Genomic DNA, 18,044 nt, shown 5'->3' with positions numbered 1-18,044 from the left:
TCTTGGGCAAACACATTACATTTGACAAATTAAAGTGCTTTTTGATGGGTAACTTCTTCATCAACAAGCACCTAGTTGTAGGCGACTCTTCATCGACAATTGCATTTTTGGAGGCGATAGATTTCAACAAACTCACGATGATCTTCGATCACCTTGAGTTTGAGGGGGGGGGTGTTAGAGTATAAGGTGTGAAGTATTGTAATAAGGTGTATAATGATACATCGAATCATATCTATGGAGATTTAGATAGGGTAGATTTGTTAGATATTTGAGGTAAATTAGTTAGAGATTTGAATTGATTGTGATTATTTTATTTGTTAGAGTTTGTTATTAATTTTCATATAAACCTTATTTGGGTCCTGTAATCATCATCAAGAATAAATCAGATCTCATTATTTCACAATAGTTGATTGTGTTGGAGACCATAAAATCCAAAATGATTATCTAAAATGGCAGTTGGGGAATGAAATGATTTGGAGCCAAAAAATTGAAGTAGTTGTACATGTCTTCCATTTTGAAATTTGAAAACTTGAAATTCCAAAATGGAAGAGATTTTAGAAGATTGCATTGGAGACTTCTCTAGTGGATTTTGCACTCCAAAACAACAGTTGAGAGAAATGGAAAAGGTTTTAGAAGATGCATTGGAGTTGCTTTGATATGAAAAATTGAATAGCTCTATATAACAAGTATTAATTTTTAAACGAAAAGAATACCTTAAATCATCTATCTATAGTATAACAAAAAATGACAAAATAAATCTGTTTTCGATACCTGTGGGTGCCATCGAATAGAACCTAACGGTTTCGGTTCCATTTTAGATCCAACTCTTATTGGTTCCAATAAAAAAAGAATCAGAAGTGAGGTTTTTGATTTCAGTTAAATGGGTACCCATTGACATCCGTAATTTAAATATAATATATTTATCAAGATTTTTATGATAAATTAGGTTTGGCCCGATCCAATACCTATTGGATTGGGTTGGATCCTTATATTTAGAGTTCAATACTTCAATCCCACGCTTATGAAATGATTGATTTGGAGACATGGTTTTTAAACTCGTTTGAACGAGACCAACTCACAAAATCATTTTTTGACCGAGATTTATGACTCACATTCATTTTTTTTTATTTGACTTACGAGACGTCTCAAACATATTAAAAAACTCGTTCGAGATGACTCAGTATCGGCCTGGATGAGATGAGACGAAATACCAAATTTAAAAACCATGTTTGGAGACCGATTCAATGCAATACATACCCGATTGGTACCAAAATCGAGCCGATCCATTGACAATTCAAACTATAATTCTGTGATTTTCTCATTCAGTGGCGTACAGAAAACTTTTGCCTGTTAAAAATAACGGTAGATGGGTCAAACCGTCAAAGGTTAGTAGAGAGAGAAAATAATGCTTAGTGAGAGAAATGAAATGAAGTGTTTAATAAAGAGATCTGCTATTGGCACCGCATCTTTGACTTAATACACCCCCATTAAAAATAAGAAATTGTGGTGTAATAAATGAAAGTTGGGTGCCAATAGCAGCTCTCTTAATAAACCTATTTGGGAATTTTCCGTAACGGCGTTTTCTTGCTTTCTGGCGGGAGAGAGGGAAACACAGAGATCTTCAACATTAACCAGGTTGAAGCAAAAGCGGTTTTTGAGGTTCGAAAGCGGTTTTCATGAGGTGGTTTTGGATCAGAGAAGATAACAGATAAGCTGTTTTGTAACGGAAGTTCGATCGCGATCGTAATTGAGAGGAATCGAAGAGTCAGCAGTTTCAAACTTTCAATTACTCATAAAAACGGTTTCAGTTTTATGATTTTGTAATTGTCACTTTGAATTGTTAATTATATATGGAGTGGATTAGGGTTACGTTGAAGTGGTATTTGAAGTTTGATTAGTGGTTTTCGACCTTTGAAGAGTGGTTTAATGGCTTGTGTGGGTAATTTTAGTGGTTCATCAATTTCAAAACCGAATTTCTCGGGGGAACGATCTGAAACAGGTGATATTAGGGTTAATTTCTGATTTTTTCTTAAAATTTTCTTGAGATGTTTTCGCTTTTTGCAGTATAATATCAGGGCTTCTGGTTTTGATTTGTTCTCGTTTGATAGGTTTTGGAACCGAAGATCTCTATACAGAGCTTTGGAGAGCTTGTGCAGGTCCTCTCGTCGATGTTCCTCGAGAAGGAGAGAGGGTTTTCTACTTTCCCCAAGGCCACATGGAGCAAGTAAGCAATTTTTGCTCGAATTTTAGCTCCTTTTCTTGTTTTAATGCTTTGAAGAGATCAAAGACTGGATTTTTTTTCTTGATTTTCCATTTTTTTTATTAAAGTTGTTGTTGATTTGCAGTTAGAAGCTTCAACTAATCAGGAATTGAATCAAAAGATTCCTTCGTTTAATCTTCCTTCGAAGATACTTTGTCGTGTTGTTCACATTCAATTACTAGTAAAATTTCTTCCTTTGTTGCTTAATTTTGATATTGTTTTTCAATCTTTTGTTGTCATTTATAAAATTATGTTGATTCTAGGCTGAGCAAGACACAGATGAAGTTTATGCACAGATTACATTACAAACTGAATCAGATGTAAGAATAAGTGAACTTTTCATTTGAATTTTAACTCAATTTATCTTCAAGAAATGGTGTAAATTTTAAATTTTATTACTTTTTGTTCTTTTTTTTTTTGTTCAAATTTTTATAGCAAAATGAACCTAAAAGTCCTGATCCACATCCTTCGGAACCATCAAGATCAAATGTTCACTCGTTTTGCAAGATTTTAACTGCCTCTGATACAAGCACTCACGGTGGGTTCTGTGTTCTTCGGAAACATGCAAATGAGTGCCTCCCGGCATTGGTAAATTCTCTAATTAATCCATATGTTTCTTGTTCTGTAATTTTTCGTAATAAAATTGTATAATTTTATATGTGGGGTATGGGTTTTCCCTGTTCAGGACATGGCCCAACCAACCCCAACTCAGGACTTAGTTGCTAAGGATCTTCATGGGTATGAGTGGCGATTTAAGCATATCTTCAGAGGTACCTTGTTCACCCAATTTGGCTAATTGGTTCTTGTACATTTATGTCTTAATTTTAATTTTTAAATGATGGAATTTGTGGTCAAACATTCTGAAATGATACTAAGCAAAGTAATCCAATTAGAATCAGATCCATTTATGGGGTAAATTACCATTTTGTGCGCTGAATATGGGTAAATTTCGATTCCAATACGTTGTTCTTTTTAATTCCCAAACCATGCTTTTTAGCGAGATCATCACTTTTATAAACCAGTGAGCTCGTCACATTTAGAATAAATAGCAGCGATCTCGCTCCTTTTAATGGGATGTTCACTTTTCAAAAAAAACATCAGCGACTATAAAATTCCTTGTTGTGCATGTTTTCAGAATTTTCTCTAGTTTATTCTTTTGAATCAAATGGGCAGGTCAACCTCGGAGACATTTGCTTACAACGGGTTGGAGTACGTTCGTTACTTCTAAGAGATTGGTTGCTGGTGATGCCTTTGTTTTTCTAAGGTATGTTTTTTGGCATTTTTCGCTCATAGTTTACATTCCCTGTTGGATTAGGTAGTTAAGCCATGTAGTAGTGTAAATTTTGAATCATAAGGGCTGTTTACGTAGGGGGGATAATGAAGAAATACGTGTAGGAGTTAGACGGCTTGCTCATCAACAGAGCACTATGCCGTCATCCGTGATATCCAGCCAGAGCATGCATCTTGGAGTCCTTGCAACGGCATCTCATGCTGTAGCAACACAATCCCTCTTTATTGTTTACTACAAACCAAGGTTTCAAATATTCCTTCTCTCTTGTCAAACAAGATGATTATGTTGAATAAACATTTAAGAATCTTTTTTCCATTCAATTGGCTTTGCATTGTGTTTTTCAGAACAAGTCAATTCATAATTGGTTTGAATAAGTATTTGGAGGCTGTTAATAATGAATTTGCACTAGGGACGCGATTCAAGATGAGATTTGAAGGGGAAGCTAATCCTGAGAGAAGGTATTTGTAGTTGTATCCATTGGTGCCTTTTTAAAATCTCTCTGTCCAAAACAATTCTCTCACTAGATATGCTGATGGATTTTGGTCCATCAGGTTTACAGGAACAATTGTTGGGGTTGAAGACATTTCTCCCCAATGGAAGGATTCTAAGTGGAGATCATTGAAGGTTGAGATATATTTCAAGTCATTTAGTTTAGTTGTTTCTGGTTTTATTTGTGGTATTTGCATTCTTATATTTTCTCTTTCCAGGTCCAATGGGATGACCCAGCCTCGATTCAAGGATCGGACAGAGTTTCTCCATGGGAGATAGAGCCTTTTGTCACTTCTGTGCCTCCAAGCTTGATTCAAGCCACAACATTATTTAGCAAAAGACCCAAAACATCAATTGATCTCCCAGTCCTTGGTAAGAGATCTCTCCATTTTTGTTTATATTACACTGGATGAGTTGGGCTTTATATCTTCTTTGTTCTCACTGCAATTGGAATGTAGAAATTACTAGTTCTGCAGCTTCACCTTTCTGGTATCCGGGATCGACCCGATCCCATGACCCAACTGCTTCGAGTGGTCCTGAAGTCAATAGCAATGAAAGCCAAATCATCTGGCCTCCTAAACCGAAGGAAATTAATGGCGACATCAACAGTAATAACAACTATAACTCAAGGACAAGGCCTTCTCCACTTGTGAATGTTCCTCTGAATTTGTTTCGGGATGTGATGGAAGATAATAAAACTGTTTCCACATGGCCAAATTACTCAACCTGTGATCATTCATCAAACCCAATCATTGAACCGAAGCATGATGCATTGGAAAGCAGGAAGAAACCTGGAACACTGAGTGGGTGCCGATTGTTTGGAATTGAATTGATCAATAGCTCTTTGATCAATAACTCAAATACCCTGACTTCTGCAACCCAACCAATCAATGTCTCCCATGGCACCACCGAAGGGACTGCCACGGCTACTGTGTCTAGAGCTGATTCAGAACAGTCAGGCCTCTCAAAGGCTGTCAAGGAACAGAAACAAGGAGTATTAAAGGTTTCACCCAGAGAGATTCAGAATCTGAGCTGCTCTACTCCTACGAGAAGTCGAACTAAGGTATTTGAAACTCCTCATCAGCTGGTTTTAGTCGAACAACACTAGGGCTGCAACTTGGGCGGGCTAGCCCGAGATCAACCTGGGCTTAACCCAATTGATGGGGCAAGCCTGGGCTGAGTTATGTAGAATATGAGTTGACCTTGGGTTAGAATAACTCAACCTGACCTTAATTCGGGTTGAGGGTTTGGGCAACCTAGTTCAATCTGAACATGAAGATATAAATATTTGTATTTATTTTAATTATTTCTTATTTAATATTAATTTTTTTTATTAACATTAATTTTATTTCTTGTTTGAGATACAAAATTTCTTTGCTTATAAAAACAAAATTAGGCTTGTCCCATGAACCACCCAACTACCTAACTCGTGCTAAACCGAGCAACCTGAGTTTAGAAGCTCAAGCTTGGGTTGAGCCTGGGTTTATGGTCTCAAGCTCAATGCTCGGGTTGAGTTGAAATTTGGTTGCGCCCCTTCCAACCTGCCCAGGTTTAAGCCCTACAGAACACCATTATCCTTTCTTTTTCTTTTTTTCCGATATTTACTGGGAAAAAACATTTGGTGTTTGAGAAGGTGCACATGGAAGGGATCAGCGTTGCACGGTCCGTGGACCTGACACTTTTGGAAGGGTATGATGAGCTTATAAATGAGCTAGAAGTGATCTTCGAGATCAAGGGAGAGCTTCAATCACAGAGTAAATGGAAAGTCGTCTTCACAGATGATGAAGGGGATATGATGCTCGTAGGCGATGATCCATGGCTGTAAATAACCTCCACTATCATTATCATATTATCATTGATCTAGCCATCAATTTTTCATCTAATTTGATATTGGGTTGTTCCGATAAATTTTATTTATTCAGACATTTGATTCTTGTTATTGGTTCATGAATTTTTGCAGGGAATTCTGTAAGATGGTCAAGAGTATATTCATCTATTCAAATCAAGAAGTGATGATGATGAGTTCAAGAATCAAGTCAGGGTGAATGAACAACTGTAAGCTCGGATACAAAACTAAAGACAAAATCTTGAAAGCTTTTTGTCTGTTAAAAGTGTGTATAATTTGAAGAGAACAAAACTAGTTAATTGACTAGGAAGGTAGGCATGGTTATATTGGTTATAGAAAAACAAGGGTAGGGGGATTGGAAGATGTGAATATCATTGTTTTGGAGATTTTAGGGTTCTGATGTATCTGTTTATTTTCTTTAAAAAGGAAAAAAAAAAAAAACAATTGTATATATATATTTTAGTGAGTGGAAGTGTACTGAAAAAACATTCTTCTGTTTTTGAAATTCCCACTCAGTCAAGGCTGTGAAAATTTACCAAACCCAAATCCAATCCATATAATAATAGGTATACCTGACCTGACCCATGTTATCTATCTAATAAAAATTCATATCTTTATTCGAAAAAATAAATTTTATTTCCACCACAAAAAATAAACTACCATTACTAAAAATAAAGCCATCCAATCATAAACTAATCTCTACCAACATAAATTAAGTAACACAAAACATAAACTAAGTTTTATCATAAAAAAATGGGTTGTTTAAAAAATTCTCAAGTAATTGTTAATGTATATAAAGCTATATGTTAATGCTTGAATAACTAAACATGTCAAAACAAGTTAAGTGGGTTGTCTACTTGGACCCAACCCATTTAATAATCGTGTTAGACAGGTTCACAATATCATGACCCAAACCCACTGATTTTGTATCGTTTTCAAGTTGTGTTTGTGTTTGCAGGTCGTGTTAAGATTACCACCCCTTCTAAGCCTGTTTAAAGATTGGGCTAGGCTAGGTCCGATTCATGACTTTGGGACAGCTTGGCCTATCCTGATTAATAATCGGGCTAGGTTAGGACGGCTATTGGACTTGAGAGCTCGGCCCGTCCTGATAATTCACCTCTCCCACTAGTAGACAATCGGAAGCTACTGATGGGGAAGGGATGATTAATAGATGCCTTCACTTTATAGTATCTCCCGTTGACTGTGACTTAATTACTGCAATTAGACCATTTCCTTACTATTTTACTTACAAAAAAGACATCGATTTACATAATTAAATTACGATTGGAATCAAGTCGGACCCAAATAAATGACTCTACTGTGGCCCGGGTCTTTCTTTTCTCTTTCTGTGTTTATTTTTCTAGTATATTTTTGGAAAATTAGATGAGCATTGATGGTGTACAAGAATTTTTAATCTTTTAATTTGGGCAACTCAATCGATTAGAAAATTTTGTAATCCTCAAGTAGCACTAACATTCTTGATAACAACTCAGAATTAATATTTCGGATTGTTAGATTAAGGTATTAGAAGCCTTGTGGGTATTCTAAAAATTAACCCAATCCAAACCTGACCCATTTAATAATCATATAAAAAACTTAAACCCAAATCCGACACATTTATTAAATACATAAAAATAGTATTGTGGATTTAAGACAAACACATAAGAGAAAGAGATGGAGACAAAGATGAACTTGTCACCTGTGTGGTGATGTTCTTAAATTGTAGAGACGAAGAAGATGGGAGAGAATCATACAGTTAGAGTTCTAAGAAAATAAAGATTTAAGTTTTTGACCATCATATTATCTTTTAGAGAGGGTTTCCTAAACTAAAAGCTTAACTCTTAATTTATTTAATAAATATATTAAACACCTTCTATGTGAAAAAAGTCGCACAAAATTCTAGCAAAATTGGGTAATTTAAAAAATCCCTCAAATAATTGTTGATATTTGAGATACCTACTACGTTTCATGATTTAAATGGGTTGTATACAAATCGGGTCGTAAAGAGTTGATACGACACATTACAGGCATGACAACTAAACATGTCAAAATGGTATGACGTTGCTAACCTAAGACATGCATGACACATTTATGACCCCAAACACAATTAGGCTTAACCAAAACCAACTAACTATGTGTCATTTTCAAGTCGTGTTCACGAATCCGTGTTAAAATTTCCATCCCTACTAAGGGACCACCACTCATTCTTAATATTGATCACGATGTGTTCTTCCAGCTTAATATTAAAGAACCTGTAATGCCATACCAGGCTGTTATTAGAGAAAATTATCAAAATGGTACATGAAAATTGAAAAATTACCAAAATGGTCTATTATTCAACTTATTACCAAAATGGTAAAACTTGAAATGATTAGTAATTTTTGTAAATTACCAAAATGGTGAATCATTCAACTTATTTACCAAACCTTCAAAATCCAAATCTGAATCCTATTTTTCGGATCGGAAATTGGATAAGAATTGGATCATTGCCAGCCCTACCCACAAGGACCAATAATGTGGTTTGTGTATCACAAATCATCAGGATTTCTTTCCAAACATGCCCTAACTTGATAGTTCATTTAGTAAACCTTTTTTCTTTCTTAAACCCCCACCCCCAAACAATTGGTGAGATCAATGATTCTAATTATCAAGATCAACAATTCAAACCATCGAGATTAACCTTTATTCCAATCATCGAGATCAAATGATTGTAAATCATTGATCTTGATGTTTGAACATGGATCATTGAGATCACCGTTCAAATTTTCTAGATCCACCTTGTAACAATCATCAATCTCAATATTTCAACATGAATCATCAAGATCAACAATCCAAATTGTCGAGATTGATGATTCGAATGATTGATCTCAACGATTTGAATTCCCAATCTCGACAATTTGAATTTACCGTGTAATCAGGTTGAGGGGGGCATTAAGAAAGAAAGATCTTACTAATTGGGTTGTTAAGATAATGTCCCAATACTCAGGGTACATTTAAAAAAGACTTCCTTTTGGCAAAGGTTATTAAGTAATTTTCCCTAAAAAAAATTTCTTATCACACCTCTCAAGAAAATTACAAAATCAAGATTGAAGCATGGTTTTAAAATTCTGTATCGCGTCTTATCTTATCCAGGCCGATATCAAGTCGTCTTGGATGAGTTTTCCGATATGTTTGAGACGTCTCATGAGAAGAATAAAAAAACCGAACGTGAGTCCTAAATCTCGATCAAAAAGTGATTTTGTGAGTTGGTCTCATTCAACGTCGATATTGAGTTAACTCGGGCGATACATCACGGTCTCGGACGAATTTTATAACCATGGATTGAACACAATAGGAAGTGGGAAGTACCTTTACAAGTTTTCCTAAGATTTTGGACAGTCTATTGTCTTTTAGACCATTTGATTTGATATGTTTGCCAATTATTTGAAAAGTTCGTCATTTGAGGCATAAGATGAGTTGTTTTTCCGTTGCAATAATGATAAATTGACAATGATGAGTTGGGCCACAATAATCAGTCATTTATTCAAGTTGTTACGTCTAACATGTCATGATAATAAATAGGGTGATTTCGACATACCCACACTTCTTAGTGAATATTATAACTACCCCCATGTTTTTAAACTAATGACATACCTACCTTAACTTCAATCTTCTTAATAAACTAATAGAAAAAGCCCTTCATCTTCTTTCCAAAAACCCTATCTTATTTTTCTTCCCTAAACCAGAAAATTTTAAGTTCTTTAATATTTTTGTTATAGTAATTTTAATTCATTCAACCGTATCTTATCTCCATAGTTTTCTACCTTGCCTTAGCCCATGGTAGAGAATGCTAGATTTTTCTAGACCAAATGCCTTCATTTTACATTTCGGAAAAAAAAAAAAAAAAAAATTATATCTTACCTATAAGCTTGAAAATTGAAGAAAATAGAATCTCAATGTTGAAGGTGAGAGTAGTAAGTTTTAATAAAAAAGATTGAAGGTGATTGTTAAGACCCAATTCAATGCTCCAAAAATACCTAGGCTTCAATAGAACGGAAAGTTTAAGTCTAAACCTAAGGATCATAACATACCCCCACGTTCCAAGATCGACACCCTTGTTGACCCACTTTATGACGAGCCCCCCTCAAAACCAAAAAAAAAAAATACGTTGGCCTTCTTTCGAAGTACCAGATACCCTTTTTACTTTTTCCATAAGTCGCCTCTTCCCATATTAATCATAGTGGCCTATTATGGCGAACCCTTCCATATCCCACACTACAGCGAGCACACTTTTTATTTTTTTGAACCCCTTCCATATCCCATACTATAGAAAAACTTATTTTTTCCCCTTTTTTTAGAACCAAGATATCCCATATTATAAAGGAGCCCCCCTCCTTTTTTGGCTATAATTGCATCCTCATGATTCGAATTATGGACATAGGGTTGGCTCTAATATCAAATGTTAAGACCCAAACCAATAGTAAAAAAGGGCCTAGTTGTCAATGCAGCGAAAAGTTTAAAAACCCAAGAAATGTAAAAGTGCTTAATTTTGAGAAGAAAAAAAATGAAGGGTTTTTAATTGGATGTTAAAGACAAGGGTATTTTAGGTCTTTTTCTTGATAATTTATTATTCAGAAGATTGAGATCAAGGGATGCAGGTCATAAGTTTCAAAACCTATGAGGGTATTCTAATATTCTCATAAATGTACCGTCGGGTGAGGGGAACATCTAAATCAACTTAATACATACGACCACAAGCCTTGAAAGTGAGATAAAGTTGTGAAAAACACTCTCTCTAATTGTTTATAAATTACCTGTAGATTCGTAATTGCTTTGTATTGTTATTATTTTTTTTTTATGGCGGTCTCCAAACTCATAAGCCAACTAGGGGGTGAGGCAACTGGCTTCTTAGAGTATCATATCTCGTCCAAATCCCTCGAGTACATGCAATACCTCACAAACCACACATACCATATAAGTCGAGATAAATCCTTGTGGGTGGGCAACGGCGATGCTTGAGATTATATCATATTTGGATAAAAATCATCTACAGTACACGAAATTTGTAATTTTATTATTATTATTTGTTTAATTTATTCTAAATCAATTTATATCATTTTTTTCCTCAAATATATCCTGTCCGTAAGTGCCGAGGAAAATAAATCCATGCAGAAAGAACCATGGGTTGAGAAATGCAACACATTTTTAATGCATAATTTATACAACCATGAATAAGAAAATATTTGAAGGCACATTATTAGCAGAAGAAAAAATAACTCTAGATAGAGTTAGAGATGTCAATGAATTGAATTAGGGTATAAGTCTGTTCTATTTCGATATGACAATATGGATATAAGGAATTGAGTTTCCTACAAGCACCAGACCTGAAAACTTATTGGATCAATTCTACATAAGCCATATCATGATCCAACAATATGAGAGGAAATAAATAAATTTTGTATCGAAAAAGGCTACATGGACCGAAGGGCCTTGTAGAGACTAGACCCAGGTCGTCGTTTGGGCCACATGGACTACCATGTTGGCCCAATGATACACCAGCCCACTAAGGTTTACGGAAAATCCTAATCAAAGGCTTTGAAAATGAAAGGACACGTAACTCCAACATTAAAAATGTGTCGATCATCGGTTAAAGATGGATTTTTTGAAAGACTAAAAAGAGAGTTCTTCGAATTTTGTGCTGTAGATCCAATTTTTTGGTATCACTTGATACGTTTGACTTGACTATCCATCTTGTTGGTGGATGATATTGAGATGTATCTGACGTGGTCTTAATCTCGGACGGAATTTAAAACCATGATATAGATAGGTAGTCCTTTGGTCCATACAACTAAAATCTTGTTATCTATGAATTACTTGATTAAATATTTTAGGATCGATAATGGATCGGATTGGTTCAACCTAGAATTGTATTGTTAAGAGTTAAATAGGAATCAAATTCAATTTGATAATTTATTGGATTGTTTTTTTATCCATAAAGGGCAAAATATTTGTTGAGAACATAGGAACAATCGAACCAAGAAACAAATCAAAAAAATAAAATACAAATCACACATAGAAACACATATTTTTACATGGTTTCTTAATGATTGAGGTACGTCCACGAATCACACCGATTCTATTATGAAGAGAAAACTTGCAGTTATAGATTACGGCCTTTCAACAAAAAATGATAAATATAAATAGCCCAAGAAATATAACTAAGGTTTTACATAATATTAGTGAAATTAAGAAAATATCCGTGGGAAATTTTCTTTTGGGGGCCACTGGTCCCCCTCAATCCCCCCAGTGAACTCACTCTCAAGATCGACTAGTGTGAAGAAGTGCCTTGATTTACAATACCTCCTTGTTGACTAGTATTATTAGGCTCCACAAACCACAACAATATCTAATATAGGGTAGTATTCGGTCGACAATCTTAGGAAGCCAAAACAGAGTCAAAACTTTTGTCCTATGTGGGCAAGAAATTTCGAATTCAAATGATTTTTTTAGGATGATCTCTATGGTGAGGATACCATCATCACCAAAAATCAGCCCAATCTAAAACTTATAACCCCATCAAAATTATTTTAGAATTGTGAACCGTTGATTTTTTACTGAAAATTTGTATACTACTTTTGATGGACTTAAAAGTTTCAAATTGCATTGATTTTTGGTGAGGATGATCTCCTTTCTGGAGAGATCACCTTCTCCAAAAATCAGCCCAATCCCAAATTTTTAATTCATATAAGACAAATTTTGTCAGCCAACGTTGTCATCTTAAGATTGTCAGCCGAACACTCCCCATAGATATATATATATATATATATATATATATAGTATAATGCTAAAGTAACATTAAAATATTCATCGTGGGAGATATTTTTGACGTGGATGTGTGTCAGAATCATATATGCTTTCATCGAGATCTCACTCGTATCTCGATGAAAAACATTTATGGTCTTAACACACATCCACGTTAGAAATGTCCCCCACAGTGTACATTTCAACGTTACACCAGCGCGACTATATATATATATATAGGGTAGCGTTCGACAAACATTCCTAAGGGGACAACGTTGGGATATATATATATTTTGGTCACCATGAATCTTCATGTTTCAATCACTATTGTGGGATTTAAAACACATAAGGGATCTGAAGGTCTATTGATTCATATCCCATATAATAGAAAAGTTTTTTTTTTTTTTTTTACATTTTTTAGAACCCCTTCCATATTCCATGATGTGGGATTGATTATGATATCAAACATTAAGATTCAAACCAATACTCCAAAAATGCTTAGGCATCAATGGAGTGGAAAGTTTAAGTCTTAACTTAGGGAATGTAAAAATGACTGATTTTGAGAAAAAAAAAAATCAAAGGTTTTTTCTTAGATGTTAAAGATGAGGGTATTTTGGTTCTTTTTCTTGTTAGTTTATTAAGAAGATTGAGGTAGGTCATAAGTTTCAAAACCCATGAGGGTATCTGTAACATTCACAAAAATGTAGTGTGGGGTGGGGGAACATCTAAACCACCCTAATAAATACCATGAAGTGAAACAAAGTTGTGGAAAACAATAACACTTCTTTTGTGCTTCTCAGTCTGTATTGTCCTGTGCTCAAAATATTTCTTGTTGCCTATAAGAAAAATATTAGAAGTTCAAAAAGAAAAAAAGAAAAAAAAAGACTTGCAAAGGTGTAGAATGTGACTCTTATATCAAATTATGAATTGATACGAACCAAATCTGTTTCTGGTACAATTTGATTTACATTCGTGCAGTATAGAAAACCACACATCACTCATTTGTTAATTTTTTTCTTTGGATTTGACAAACTCAGTATAAAATTAGGAGAATCAAATCATAAAGAAAGTACATACTTGATAAATACTACTAATGCCTTTTTGACTAGTACCACTCTCTATCCATAAAACTAAATTAAAAAAAAAAAAAGATAAAGCAACTGAAGTGACTTTCCATTAGGCCTTGTAGACATCTCATTTTGGCATTCGTTTGATCTATCAACTTGTTGCCCTGTTGCAGTAGATCCCTAATGATAGATAATGTTTTATAAGCATTATTTTTAATTTTATACCTCTTCTAGAGTCTCAAAGACTAGGAATATTGTATCAAAAAAAAAAAAAAAAAACTTAGAAACAATTCCTTTTAATTTACACAAAATTTTGCAATTATTACTCCCTAGCCTTCTTCGTCTTGATCGTTATATTGATCGAATTTTTTTTCTTGGATTTTCTCAAATTTGGAGTACACTTGATTATCGATTGAAAAGAGGATCATTGAATCTTGTTGGGCCATGTGAACTACCATGTTGGTCCAATGATACACCAACCCTCTAGGGAATCCTAATCAAAGGCTTTGAAATTAAAATAGGACTCTTAACTCCAACATTTTAAATGTGTTGATCACTGGTTAAAAATGTATTTTTTGAAGAAAAAAAAAATGAGTTGTTAGAATTCTGTGCTGTACATCCAATTTTTTTAAATTTTTTGGTATCACTTGAGGCGGTCTATATAGATCATGGTTTTAAAACTCATTTTGATGTCTCATCTCATCCATGAATGAGACTGAGTCATCTTGGATGAGTTTTCCGATATGTTTTGAGTCGTCTCGTTCAACAATGAGAAAAAATGAACCGTGATTTTAAATCTTGTCTGATACGTTTGTCTATCCGTCTTGTTGGTGGACAATACCGTGACGTATCAAATGAGTGGTCTTGGTCTTGGACAAAATTCAAAACCATGATAGATAGTTAGTCCTTTGATCCATGCAACTCAAATCTCGTTATCTATGAATTACTTGATTAAATATTTTAGGATTGCTAATGGATCGGATTTGGTTCAACCTAGAATTATACTGTTAAGAGTTATATAGGATTCAAATTCAATTTGATAATTTATTGGGTCGTTTATTATCCATAAAGGGTAAAATATCTAAATTTTATCTAGACCATACTAATATTACCTTTATATATATATAGATTAGGATCCGTATACACATAAAGCTACTCATCAAGCTACAAAGTGTTTTGTCTTATATGGGAAAAAAAGTTCGGAACGGGCTGATTTTTTGTGAGGAGATCATCCTTGCCAAAACTCAGCCCATTCTGAAACTTCTAGCCCCATGTTTACAAGTTGAAGAATTCTTGACCGTCCATTTTTTGTAAATCACTTTTGATGGTGTTAGAAGTTTTGGAATATGATGATTTTTTGCAAGGATGATCCCCTCACCATAGAGATCCTCCTCACAAAAAGTCAGCCCATTCGAACCTTTTTGCCCATATAAGATAAAAATATTGTAGTTTTATGTGTCTACGGATCCTGACCCTATATATATATATATATATAAAAGGATGATCCCCTCACCATAGAGATCCTGTTGGCATGAGTTGTACGCTGATTTAGTTGAGATATTTTAGGAGAGATTTTAGAAATTTGACTCCTATCACAACTGTATATATTCCATTTGTTATGGAATCTTTATTGATTTGCCAAAGTTAGTTCCGTATCTATAACCTTCTAAAATCACTGTTTGGATATAAAAATATGTACCTTGTAAATTGAAGAAATAAGAAGAAAGACTTATTCTCAAATTCTCTCTTACTTAACATGATATCAAAGCAGAGATTCTTGAAATCTCCTTGCCTTTTAGTATACTAGAAGTTGTTGTAACAATAACAACAGTAGAAACCAAAGACAATGGCAACACCGACCGATTTGGTGGAACAAAACCAACAAGGTACTGCTGCTATCCTTGATGATTTAACTACAAGAATGACTCAGGCTCTGATTCAGAACCAAACCCAAACTTCAGCGGTGACATATGATGCTGCCGCTACACAGATTGATATCAAACTTGATGGTACAAATTATGCTCTATGGTCCCAAATTGTTGAGATGCATATCTCAGGTAAAGACAAACTGGGATATATAAATGCTGACCTCCCACAACCAGAACTAAACAATCCTACATTCAGAAGATGGAGGACAGAGAACTCTATTGTGAAGGGTTGGTTGATTAACTCAATGGACCCCTCTCTAATCGGCAACTTTATCTGATTTCCAACTGCCAAACAAGTATGGGAATCAATTGCTACAACCTATTTTGATGGAAATGACAAATCTCAGGTATATGATTTAAAAGATGCGTAACTCGAATGAGACAAAATGGAGAATCCATTGAGTCATACTACAATGGTCTCCAAGGCCTATGGAGGGAAATCGACTTCCGCTGCCCAAATCCAATGGAGTGTGCAGGTGATATACAGAAGTATAACACTCTTCTTCAAGAAGATTGAGTTTATGTTTTCCTTGATCAACCATTTCCAACAGTTGAACAGGCCTATGCTTATGTCCGAAGAGAAGATATCAGACAATCGGTCATGCTTGCAAACAATGGTAACTTTACTGCTGCAGCCATGGCATCTAGAGGAGTTAAAACTAATCCACAGCTACATGTGACTTCCCAAGCTGTAAAATCAGGGTCTTCCGCACCAGGTGGTGGAAAATCAAATCCTTCAACAAAAGTTAAGGGACAAACAGAGGGTGGAAGAAGTGGCTGTTCTCATTGTGGAAACTTGAAGCATACTCGTGAAACTTGTTTCAAGTTACATGGCTATCCAGAATGGTGGAATGAACTCAAGGCTCGGAAACAAAAGGAAGCCAATGGTGGAACCGGGTGAGTAGCAATGGCACACGCAGAACCCCAATTGTCTTTTGCTCCACTTGTGGAGTCAAAAGCTGAGCCTACTACTAATCTCAATGATCAAGGTAACGACTGTTGTTACAACAGCAGTGCTCTACTAATTTTTAATGAACAGAGAAAGGGTGGCTGGATAGTGGACTCCGGTGCAACGGATCATATGACATTTTCCCAGATGACCTTGTCAGATATATAGAACCAAGAAGAACTAGTATTTCTAATGCTAATGGGGTCATGTATCCAGTTATAGGGGTTGGAACAATGCACTTATCATCCTCAATATCTTTGTCTAATACTCTTTTAGTACCATCTCTTTCAAATAAGCTAATGTTTGTGGGCCAAGCTACCGAAGAATTAAATTGTGTAGTACTAATGTATCCAAACTTTTGTCTTTTTCAGGATATTCTCACGAAGGTGATCATTGGGTGTGGTACTAAGAGAGAGGGGTTATACTACATGGATGATTTCAGTTCTGGCAGAGTTAATAATGTGAACCATTCAGCTAGTACAAAGGAGAAACAGATCTGGTTATGGCACGTTCGGTTGGGACACCCGTCATTCAGTTATATGAAGCATTTATTTCCACAATTGTTTTCTAATTTGAATTATTCAGATTTCAAGTGTGAGACTTGCATTTTAGCAAAGAGTCATCGTGTACCTTTTCCCATTAGTCTTAATAAAAGTGATATTCCTTTTGCTTTGATTCATTCGGATGTTTGGGGACTGTCTCCCATTACAACGGTCCTTGGTATACGTTGGTTTGTGACTTTTGTAGATGACTGTACCCGAATGACATGGTTATATCCGCTGAAACACAAAGACAAGGTATTTGGTGTGTTTCGTGCATTTCATGCTATGATTCAAAATCAATTCTCAGCCAAAATCAGGATTTTTCGATCCGATAATAGGGGAGAATATGTAAATCAAGATTTTGTGGAATATTTTCACAAACACGGTCTCCTCCACGAATTCTCCTGTAGTCAAACTCCGCAATAGAATGGCGTGGCCGAATGGAAAAACCGACACATTTTGAAAACTGCCTGTGCACTGTTAATTGGAGCAAAAGTACCTCACCGCTACTGGGACAATGTTGTTGTAACTGTCGTCCACTTATTGAATCGCATGCCTTCTAAAGTCTTGGAGTTCAAAACTCCATTACAAGTTTTGTCAGAAAATGTTACATTACCATCTATACTCCTTATTCCTCCTCGTGTATTTGGATGTGTTGCATTTGTTCATCTACATAAAAATCAATGAACCAAACTCGACCCTTGTGATGTTCGTTGTATTTTTCTAGGGTATGGTACAAACAAGAAGGGATACTATTGCTATAATCCTACCACAAAATGTACCTATATCACAATGGATGTTACATTCTTAGAATTTGAGACTTTTTACTCATCATCATTATCGACTTCTCCTCTTCAGGGAGAGACATGGAAGGAAGAGCAGAAGTGGTAGG

The 18,044-nt window shown here is 35.2% G+C and overlaps 1 protein-coding gene across 2 annotated transcripts; it reads left to right on the top strand.

Annotated features, from left to right (window-relative positions):
* Window positions 1–1,569: 1,569 nt before the first annotated feature.
* On the top strand, window positions 1,570–6,384 carry LOC147390905 (auxin response factor 18-like). 2 transcript variants are annotated; one of them, XM_086458457.1, is made up of 14 exons: window positions 1,570–1,999; window positions 2,109–2,224; window positions 2,346–2,441; window positions 2,524–2,580; window positions 2,696–2,848; window positions 2,946–3,030; window positions 3,434–3,524; window positions 3,630–3,794; window positions 3,896–4,009; window positions 4,103–4,175; window positions 4,259–4,412; window positions 4,499–5,103; window positions 5,671–5,861; window positions 6,001–6,384. In XM_086458457.1, the coding sequence occupies exons 1-14, from the start codon at window positions 1,927–1,929 to the stop codon at window positions 6,083–6,085; spliced, it is 2,058 nt and encodes a 685-aa protein (XP_086314583.1). In that variant the 5' UTR covers window positions 1,570–1,926; the 3' UTR covers window positions 6,086–6,384. The 2 variants fall into 2 exon arrangements, with proteins under 2 accessions (XP_086314583.1, XP_086314584.1); XM_086458458.1 differs by having other exon boundaries at window positions 1,572–1,999; window positions 5,674–5,861.
* Window positions 6,385–18,044: the final 11,660 nt, after the last annotated feature.

This window comes from Akebia trifoliata, chromosome 11, assembly GCF_017979445.1.
Source record: "Akebia trifoliata isolate Shusen 1 chromosome 11, ASM1797944v1, whole genome shotgun sequence".
Lineage (NCBI taxonomy): Eukaryota > Viridiplantae > Streptophyta > Magnoliopsida > Ranunculales > Lardizabalaceae > Akebia > Akebia trifoliata.
Note: the sequence above shows the minus strand (reverse complement) of the source record. Positions and strands in the feature narration are given on the sequence as shown.